This window comes from Mustela nigripes, chromosome 14 (assembly GCF_022355385.1).
Source record: "Mustela nigripes isolate SB6536 chromosome 14, MUSNIG.SB6536, whole genome shotgun sequence".
NCBI lineage: Eukaryota > Metazoa > Chordata > Mammalia > Carnivora > Mustelidae > Mustela > Mustela nigripes.
In genome coordinates this window covers 20,915,297-20,925,864 of record NC_081570.1, presented here as the reverse complement: position 1 = coordinate 20,925,864, position 10,568 = coordinate 20,915,297, and the positions used below count along the sequence as shown (strand labels likewise).

Here is a 10,568-nt window from a genome sequence, read left to right as displayed (position 1 = left end):
CCCCCCCCCCCCCCCCCCCCCGTGCCTCTGTGCTGAATTCTTTGTGTAGGTTATTTACTAGCACAGCAATTCTAAGACAGTGGTATTATTACCTAGATTTAAAGATGTGAAACATGCCCAGAACAATGGTTTTTAAAGCAGAGTTGTCAAACCTTGGGGGTTTCTGAGACTCTTGAGGATCCATGAGGTCAAAACTATTTCATAATAATACTTAGACTTTTTTTTTTTTTTTTTTTTTTTTTTTTGCCTTTTTCACTGTGTTGACTCTGCACTGATGCTATAAAGTGAAATGGTGGATAAAACTGCTGGTGCCTTAATGAGCACTGGGTATTATATAAGACTGATGCATCACTGACTTCTACCTCTGAAACAAATAGCATATTATACATTAATTAATTGAATTTAAATTTAAAAAATTGAAAAAAAAAATTGAGATGCCTGGGTGGCTCAGCTGTTAAGCGTCTGCCTTTGGTTCAGGTCATGATCCCAGGAGATCCGCATAGGGCTCCCTGCTAGGCAGGAGGCCTGCTTCTCCCTCTTCCTCTGCCCCTGCTTGTGTTCCTACTCTCGCTGTCTCTCTGTCAAATAAATAAATAAAATCTTTAAAAATAATAATAAATTAAAAAAATTTAAAACCTGCCGATGCCTTAGTATGTTTTGAAGCTCTGTCACTAAATTGTATTGTTAACATTTTATCATCACAAGTTTGCAGTTTAAAAAAGTCAGTTTCTCGGGGCACCTAGGTGGCTCAGTGGGTTAAAGCCTCTGCCTTCAGCTCAGGTCATGATCCCAGGGTCTTTGGATCAAGCCCCGAATCAGGCTCTCTGCTCAGCAGGGAGCTTGCTTCCTCCTCTCTCTCTCTCTCTGCCAGCCTCTCTGCCTACTTGAGATCTCTGTCTGTCAAATAAATAAATAAATAAATAAATAAAATATATATATTTTAAAAAAGGTCAGTTTCTCAGACTCTTAGAAAATAGAAAGTGGTTGCCAGGGACTGTGGGTATATAAAAAGGGAGAATATTGTTCTTCATCTTCTTTTTTTTTTTTTTTAATTTGTTTATTTGAGAGGGAGAACTAGAGAGAACACACAGAAGGAGTGAGAGAGAGAGAAGCAGACTCCCTGCTGAGCAGGGAACCGGAGGGAGGGCTGATTCCTGGACTTTGAGATCATGACCCAGGGCGGAAGGCAGATGCCTAACTGACTGAGCCACCCAGGCACCCTGGGAATATTGTTATTCAGTAGGTACAGAGTTTCAGTTTACCAAGAGGAAAGAGTACTGGAAATTTGTTATACTGTAGTGTGCACACAGTGACTACTGAACTGTATACTTAAACATAGTTAAAAAGGGCACATTTTATGTTTTTTGAGATCAAGAGTCCCATGGTCTTCCAACTCTTCATCTTAGTGTACCTTCAAAACAAGCATGTGTGTAATTGTTTCCATTTCACAGATTTCAGTTTCACTTAAGATTCAGGGAGTGGGGGGCACCTGGGTGGCTCAGTGGGTTAAAGTCTCTGCCTTCCGCTCAGGTCATGATCGATCCTGGGATCGAGCCCTGCATTGGGCTCCCTGCTCAGCAAGGAGAGTGCTTCCTCTCTCTCTCTCTCTCTGCCTGCCTCTCTGCTTTCTTGTGATCTCTGTCAAATAAACAAATAAAATCTGAATAAATAAATAAAATTGTAAAGGAGTCAAAAAAACCAAAATGTTTGAGCACCAGTAGCATAAAGGAGAGAAGACAAATAATCCTGCTACTTGTCTGGCCATATTACCAGTATTCAGCTCCCTTTCAGTCACTCATTCAACATTTACTAGTGGATATGATTTATTTGCTAAGCATTGTGCTAGATACAGGGAACTCTGACGTGAAACTTTTATTTTTTTTCTTTAAGATTTTGAAGTAATCTCTACACCCAAGTGGGGCTTGAATTTACAATCCCAAGATCAGGAGTCGCAGGCTCTACCAAATAAGCCAGCCTGAAACGCTTTGCTGTGAGAGCCCCCGACTGGGAGAAATAGATGTACCGGCAAATGATAACTCAAGAAGTGCTGCATTCTGAGAACACAGAGGACAGAGCAACGGAACAATCTGAAGGCTGAAGGCAATTTCCTGGGAGTTAAAACTTGACCTCAGACTGGGAGGGTGGAAGGAAGGAGTGGAGTGTGGATCATGAGAACACTGCCGGCTGTGGAGCGAGCAGGACCGTGGTCTTCTGGGAAGGGGAAAAAGTGAGCTTGATGAGGAACACTGAAGGAAGAAGGGCCTACCCTTTTCACGAGACGAGAAAGTGGGCCAATGCTAGATCATAAACTCTGCTGTAGTCCAGGCCCAAGGGCTTGAATTTTATCTTGCAGGCAACTAGGGACCACTAAGTTCTGAAGTAAAGGATTGCTGTGACAAGCTTTGCATTTTACTTAAGTAATTAATTTAGTTTTACAATGATACTTTTTTTTGAGATTTTATTTATTTATTTGACAGAGAGATCACAAATAGGCAGAAAGGCAGGCAGAGAGAGAGAGAGAGAGAGAGAGAAGCTGAGCTTCCCTCAGCTCCCTGCTGAGCAGGGAGCCCGATGCGGGGCTCGATCCCAAGACCCTGAGACCATTACCTGAGCCTAAGGCAGAGGCTTAACCCACTGAGCCACCCAGACGCCCTCAGCTTTGCATTTTAGAAAGGAAACTCTAGTGGCAATATTGGAGGATAGATTGGAAAGATCAGAGGTTATAGAGTCCCATTATATTACGGTAGCTTCGAACTTTGATGGTAAACAAGGCAAGAGGAGATCTAGGAATCGAGAGACATTTCTGAGTGCACAGAATTTATTGTCTCACCGAACCTGCAGAGAGAGGAACTTGCAGATAATACCAAAGTTTTAGGCTTATGAGAGTGAACATAGGTGGTCCTCTAACTCCAATGATTGAGAAAGTAGGCTGTGGAGGTAGACAGTAAGGTCACATTGGTGATGCAGAAAAGTTACCTTGGGAACATCTGGGTGTATAGGTGTAAAGGGCAACTGGATATAGGGTTGGATTCCAACAAGGAATTTAAGTCGCAGAGAGATGTAGAAATTGTAAGAATAAGAGTGGTAGCTGATGTCACCTTGGGAGGGCAGGGAGAGTGACAAGAGGATATTGGTCAGGAAAGAAGTTACCAGGGCAGAGAAAGCATGATCAGAGAACTGGGCGACAGGGGATCTGAAAAGCCAAGGAAGAAGTTTTGTGGACTAGGACATGGCCCAAAGCATCAAATGCTGCAGAACAGTCAAATACATTAGGAGCTAGAAACAAGTTTGGGAAGTGGCAGTTAACTGAGAAGTCACTGGTGACCTCAGGCAAAGCCATTTCATTTTGGATTTAGTTTAGATTTTGATGAGGTGAGTGACTCTGGCTTTAGAAATGGAAAGTGGTGTGGAGAGACCAGAGGTCCTAAGCCAATGTCAAGTAGCATATTCAGTTGCCATCCGCATCACTTCTTCTTTTGTCACTCATTTAGCTCCTTTGCTTGGACTATGTAGGAATTTAAATTAACATTAGAATAGATTATGTCAAGGGAGAGTAGGAAAAGCTGGAGGTAGGTAATAAGTTTATGAGAAAAAGATCAAGGGAAGATTTTTTCCTGGGGGTGGTGGTTAGGAAGGAGATAAATACTGAATGAATGAATGAATGAATGAACGAATGAATGGTGTGTCTCTTCAGTACCAGATAGAGGAAAATTAATGTTTGTCTCTGTCAGATGACCTCTAGGCTTTTTTGGGGCAAGAAATTAATGCTACTCACACGAGACAGACTGACCAAGTGGCCCAGGTTGCTGGTGGTTCCTGCTTTATGCTTTATGTCTCCTAGAGCTGGAACTGAATAGAGCCTTGAAGCAGTGGTTTGGGCTGTTTTGGTTTCAGGGCTCGGCTTCTCTTTGTTGTGCATTCTTACCTTTCATAGGTATACTTCCTATCCCATGCCCTCCCATTCAGTATCTGCTGTACTTACTCCTCTTGGTCGCCAACTATAGTCCTCCCTGGCCTGGGCACACTAATCTAAATCCCTAAGGACCCTAAATTCATTCATCGTTTCAGCAAACTCCGAGCAAGGTGCACCTTCTGTGGACAATGCTTAACCTCAAAAGAGCAATGGCAATGTGAGATCTCTTTGGAGCTTCGGCCCCTGTGGGGTCTTTGGAGGGCTAGGAGAAGGAAAATCTGGGAGCAGATAGAACTCAAATGACATGAGTAGTTCTGACTCATGGTTTCTCCTCTCTTGGTAAAGGGTGGTGTACTCATCAAAGCCATTCTCTGAAGTGACAAGAGGAAAGTGAGTCATTCGGTGGGGCCACCTTGACTGACACTGGGCTGCTTGCCCGAGGACTACATGAGGAAGGAACTGTCTGTCCTACTGCGCCATCAGCCTAAAGTCTACTTCTGTGTGGTCCACACAGGGTAAATCCTTGTAGGACAACTGAATATACACAAAGAGTGATTACAGGCCTTGACCTTCAGGAGGGGACTTTACCTCCCAGGTTCTTCACTGGTAACAGGAGTGTATTTCCCCTTACCTCCCAGATTAGGGGTGGGATCGACAGGATAATGGACCTGGTGCCATAGCTGGTATATACTACAGGAGTGGCAGGTGGTCACAGTTGGCTTTCCTCTCTCCGCAGCCCATTCTTTTTCTACTCGTGTGCACAGACAGAAACTTCACTGATCTCACCTCTGGCGACACTTAATATTCTTCTTCTTTTTTTTTTTTTGAGGATTTTATTTATTTATTTGACAGAGACAGCAAGAGAGCGAACACAAGCAGGGGGGGGAGTGGGAGAGGGAGAAGCAGGCTTCTCGCTGAGCAGGGAGCCCGATGTGGGGCTCAATCCCAGGACCCTGGAATCATGACCTGAGCCAAAGGCAGCCGCTTAACAACTGAGCCACCCAGGTGTCCCTACACTTAATATTCTTAGTATTATTTTCCCCCCTCATTTACTTCTCATTTAGGGTGACTAGCAGCATTTTAAGTTAGCTTAAATCTTTTGGAATAAGGTAAATCAAAAAAATAAAACCTCATACCAGAGTAATAGTTTGGCTTTTTTTTAATTCTAAAATACTTTATAATTAATATTGATAAGAAGACTGATATACAACGCAATTATTTACTTTACAAGGAGATTCTGTACATCAGGGAAACATCTTGAAGTACAATACATCATTTATTTCTTCTTTACATTATGATTGTGAATTGTTACTTACACAAAAAGGGAACACAAAATCCATTATATATATATATATATATATATATATATATGTATATGTATATGTATATATATAAAAACACCTGAAAAGACTTGATCCCCAAAGCGTCTAGTTTCAAAAGGACATGATGAGATGAAAGACGAACTAGAGTGCTTGGCGGCACAGAGAGCAGACAAGTAGCTCAGGTAATCAAATCCTGTTTCAAACTTGGCACATGAAGGCAAAGCCAGGCAGCGGAAGAAGGGTTTGAAAATGTCACTTCAAGTCACAGAGAATGCTGGCATCAGCCAAACAGTCTCCAAACCGACCCAACAGAACAAGTCATATGTGTGGCCACCTTACATACAGACCTCTGACAACTGTGTAGAACTGTCACTTTTCCTGCAGTCACACCGAATGTAATGAGCTTCAAGGAGCTGTGGCCCCACCAGTTTCATAGCTGCAAAGCATGTGACAGTAACTGAGAAATCCGAAGACTTCTCTATTCCCCATACAGAGAGAAAACACTCCCTTTCATGATCACCTCACCTCCTTCGTTTTGACCTGATATTCTGATTTTTTCAGCAAATATCACAGGGGCATAAAAGCAGAAAACAAGGAATGTCTACTTAACAGCTGCGACAGAACAGGGACCGCAGAAGAAATCTATGAAACAGCCACTGTTTTATGAACATTAAAATAAGGGGAAAAAAGCCACATTCATCAGTTAAAAAAGGAACTATTTTTTTTTTCCCCACTTAGTATGGACAGGTATTAGACAGGTATTAGAAGGAAAGGAATGAGGCTGTATGGTTTTCAAAATAAAAACTCAAAGAAAGCAAATGAATTTTGTTTTAGAAAATCCTATTAGTACATATTACAAATACAAGGGATGGGGACGGAGTCCAGGCCGGGGCACTGAGGATACTGGCGACTGCTTGGCAGAGGACGGGTACCTGAGGGGGAAGCTGCCAGAGGGGGTAAAGTCAGCAGAGGGAAGGGGGAGCGCGCAGCAGGAGGGCCAGCAGCACTGAGGGGAAGGGAGGAGTGGGTCATGACGGCGCCCCTCCACTTCCTCCTCCAGAGACACCTTCTGGTCCAGCACCCATGTCCCTAGATCTTACTGTGACCTTAGGGGGCGGGAGGGGAGGTCCAAGGAGGACAGCTGCTCCCACGGAGTTGCCACAATTCTGTTTTACAGAGGAGACTGCCCCTATTGTTCAGAATGATTTAGACTCTCATTTGGTATGACAAAAGTACAACAGCTTATAACATTTAAGCCATGAGTTTGTTTTCTGCCAAGTTGGCATGAACAATAAAGGCCTTTTTTGGTGTTGGTTTTGTCTGTAGAAAACATATATGCTTTCTCATTTTCCTAACTTGGAATCTAGTTGCAGCTCAGATTGCTTCATAGATAGGAAAAACACAAGTTTCTAGCACGTCTTCAAGATTTTTTTTTTTTTTTTCTCTTAAACTTTAAAAATAAAAATCAGGATGACTTGTGCTGAAAAGGAAGAACATGTCAGATCCTGAGCTTCTCTGAGGCCTGATCGCTGGAAGAGGCCTGTATTGCTGTGTTACGAGAGGTATAGTATGGTGTTTTCAACGGACGTGCCAGTGTGGTGTGGAGGCATGCCCTGGAGGTGGGGGCCCTTTTGCCAGAAGGCTGGCGGCCTCCAGAAGGTTCTTCCCACCACCAGCTGGATCTGACAGCTGGAATTTGGTGCCTGCACAAGGTGCACTCCCAACCAGGACGGAGCAGGTAAGGCGAACGGTGCAAACTGTGCCCCCGCAGAGGCAGTCATCTTGGGGTGAGGGTGCGGGTGGCCCGGAGCGTGGGTGGCTGGTGAGGAGGACCCCACAAGTATGCTGCAGTATCCCAGGGTTCAACGGCACTGGAAAAATGCTCAGTTTGGGCCAGAGCAGCACATGACCACCCATTCCAGTGAAAAGCTACGTTCACAGAAGTGCTGTTCGCCCGGAGCCACATCCCAGAGGACTCAACCCTGGCTGTGCGGGGAAGTGCAGAAATTCCTTCCACATGACTCTGAAGACTGAAGCAGCCAAGCAGCCCTGCGTTGGGAGGTTTAGTTGTTTTCTCAGACTTCAACGTCACGGACGATGGTAGCTAAAACAAGACGAGCAGAAAGAGCCGAGTTATCAGATACTGTAGACTCCTTTACTGCAATTACACTCTCGTTTATCAAAATTGCCTCTTTGCTACTCTAATTCTACCTGACTTTTCTTCTTTTCTTAAGTCATCTCCACGGCCAGTGTGGGGCTTGAACTCATGACCTTGAGATCAGATGTTCTACTGACTGAGCCCAGCCAGGCGCCCTGTTTAACTTCTTCTTTAATTGCTTTTCCTCAGAATGCTTTCCTGGTTCTTTTTCCTGTCCATCCTTTACATACAAATAATTTTCCCCTTTAAAAACCACTATCTTGGGCGCCTGGATGGCTCAGTGGGTTAAGCCTCTGCCTTCGGCTCAGGTCATGATCTCAGGGTCCTGGGATCGAGTCCCGCATCGGGCTCTCTGCTCGGCAGGGAGCCTGCTTCCTCCTCTCTCTCTCTCCCTGCCTGCCTCTCTCCTTACTTGTGCTCTCTCTCTGTGAAATAAATAAATAAATTTTTAAAAAAACCAAACAAATACTATCTTTTCTCATAATTTTATATCTTAAGGCTTTGCTTTCTTCCTGGACTTGCAGCCCGAACACCCAACCTTCCTCTATGAATCTCCGCCTCAATGTGTCACAGGGTCATGGGGCTCAACATACAGTGTGTTTTCCAATTTGCTTACTGTGCGTCTTCCCCTTTTAAAATAAAAGCTATGGGGCACCTGGGTGGCTCAGGGGGTTAAGCCTCTGCCTTCGGCTCAGGTCATGATCCCAGGGTCCTGGGATGGAGCCCCATATCGGGCTCCCTACTTAGCAGGGAGCCTGCTTCCCCCCTCTCTCTCTGCCTGCCTCTCTGCCTACTTGCGATCTCTGTCTGTCAAATAAATAAATAAATAAAATCTTAAAAAAAAAATAAAATAAAAGCTGTGGCTCAGTGGGTTAAAGCCTCTGCCTTTGGTTCAGGTCATGATCTCAGGGTCCTGGGATTGAGCCCCGCACCGGGCTCTCGGCTCGGCAGGGAGCCTGCTTCCCCCCTACCTCTCTACCCGCCTCTTGCCTACTTGTGATCTCTGTCTGTCAAATAAAGAAAAAAAAAAAAAAAGCTTATTGAGGATGGGAATTTTATCCTGTTCCAGGCTATCTTCCAAGCACCCAGAACTGCTATCTACCAGGCAATAAGTACTCAGTAAGTATTTGCTAAATAAATGTCCCAAAATGTTCACCTCAACTCATTGACTTCATAAACCTCAAAAATCACAAGTTGAAATCTTGACTACTTCCTTTAATTCATCCTTGGAATCAAGAGATAGCCTGATCTTGAGTCTATGTTTGAAATACGTTTTGTTTTTATTTTATTTTTAAAGATTTTATTTATTTATTTAATTGACAGACAGAGATCACAAGTAGGAAGAAAGAAAGAGAGAAGGGGAAGCAGGCTCCCCTCTGAGCAGAGAGCCTGATGCAGGGCTCAATCCCAGTACCCTGAGATCATGACCTGAGCCGAAGGCAGAGGCTTTAACCCACTGAGCCACCTAGGTGCCCCAAAATATGTTTCTTTTTTTCTTTTTTAAGAGATTTTATTCATTTATTTGACAGAGAGAGAGAGATCACAAGAAGTCAGAGAGGCGGGCAGAGGGGGAGGGAGAAGCAGACTCCCTGTTGAGCAGAGAGCCTGATGTGGGGCTCCATCCGAGGACCCTGAGATCATGACCTGAGCTGAAGGCAGAGACTTAACCCACTGAGCCACCCAGGCACCCCCAAAATACGTTTCTTTAAAAGATTTTATGTATTTACCTGAGAGAGAGCACGTACGAGCAGGGGGAGAAGCAGAGGAAGAGGGAGAAGCAGACTGCCTGCTGAGCGTGGAGCCTGGACTCGGGGCTCAATCCCAGGACCCTGAGAGCACAACCTGAGCCGAGCCAGACACTTAACCAGCTGAGCTATCCAGACTTGAAATGTTGTTCAAACCTCTCTCGCGCGTTGTCACGATCACGTCCCTGGTTTGAGCTACCAGTGTGCTCACTGTGACTATTTTAGTGACTTCCTAACTGGGTTCCTTGCGGCTAGCTTCTCCAGCCTTCCACGGCACCTGCCAGAGCTCCAGCAGAATCCTAGCCTAATCCTAGCTCCACCTGCATCCTAGCCTGACAGGCAAAGCTCTTCAGCGTCTGACCATAACCCATCGCTCGGATCTTCTCCTCCCCACGCTGCTCCCATAGGTCCCTGCTCCAGCTACACGTTCTGTCACCGGGAGACAAGGCACACTTCCTCATCTCCTCCAGCCTTGTTGATGCTGGTCCTTCTGCTTACAGTGCTGTTTGGTAATGCTGGTTCTTTCCTTCCTTCCTTCTTGTCCAAATAAATTCCTTCACATGCTTTAAGACTCAGTCTAAGTATACCTTCTCTATGACCCTTTTCCTTGAATGCTGCTCACTATAGTACTTTATTACTATTAGAATAACAATGAGAACGGCTAACACTGACACAGCTAGGAAATGGTCGAGCTGGGACACGAAACCTGGCAGATTCAAGATTCGGAACAACTGAGGCCTTTATCATCCTAATTGCACTATACTGAGTAGCTTCCAGATTAGAGTATAGTCTCCTTGCTGACAAGTATGGCTTGATATTTGAGTTCATGTTACAATGCCCTGAGTAGTGTTATTGCTGTTCAAAAAATCTGCCTTCTATACTCCTATCAAAGTTCAGTACAAAAAAATTCTGTAGTTATGGGGCACCCAGGTGGCTCAGTGGGTTAAGCCTCTGCCTTCAGCTCGGGTCATGATCCCAGGGTCCTGCTCAGCGGGGAGCCTGCTTCCCCCTCTCTCTCTGCCTGCCTGTCTGTCTGCTGGTGATCTCTCTCTGTCAAATAAATGAATAAAATCCTAAAAAAAAAATTCTGTAGTTAAAAAAAACCAGGTCACCTGAGTGGCTCAGTCAGTTGAGCTTCCACCTCTTGGTTTCAGCTCAGGTCATGGTCTGAGGGTCATGGGATTGAGGCCCATATCCGGTTCTGTGCTTGGTGTAGAGTCTGCTTGAGATTCTATCTCTTCCCCCTCTGCCCCTTCCCCTGCTCATGCATGTTCTCCAAAATGAATAAATAAATCTTTAAAAAAATAAATAAATAGGGGCGCCTGGGTGGCTCAGTGGGTTAAGCCGCTGCCTTCGGCTCAGGTCATGATCTCAGAGTCCTGGGATCGAGTCCCGCATCGGGCTCTCTGCTCAGCAGGGAGCCTGCTTCC

At 44.9% G+C, this 10,568-nt stretch overlaps 1 protein-coding gene across 1 annotated transcript in view; it reads right to left on the bottom strand.

The window, feature by feature from the left end:
- Nucleotides 1-5,283: 5,283 nt before the first annotated feature.
- The window catches only part of PHACTR4 (phosphatase and actin regulator 4), a 107,405-nt gene continuing 102,120 nt past the window's right edge, over nucleotides 5,284-10,568 (bottom strand). The window contains exon 12 of the mRNA XM_059377067.1: nucleotides 5,284-7,339. Coding sequence (XP_059233050.1) covers nucleotides 7,324-7,339 — 16 coding nt within the window. The 3' untranslated portion in view covers nucleotides 5,284-7,323. The remainder of the gene's footprint in view (nucleotides 7,340-10,568) is intronic.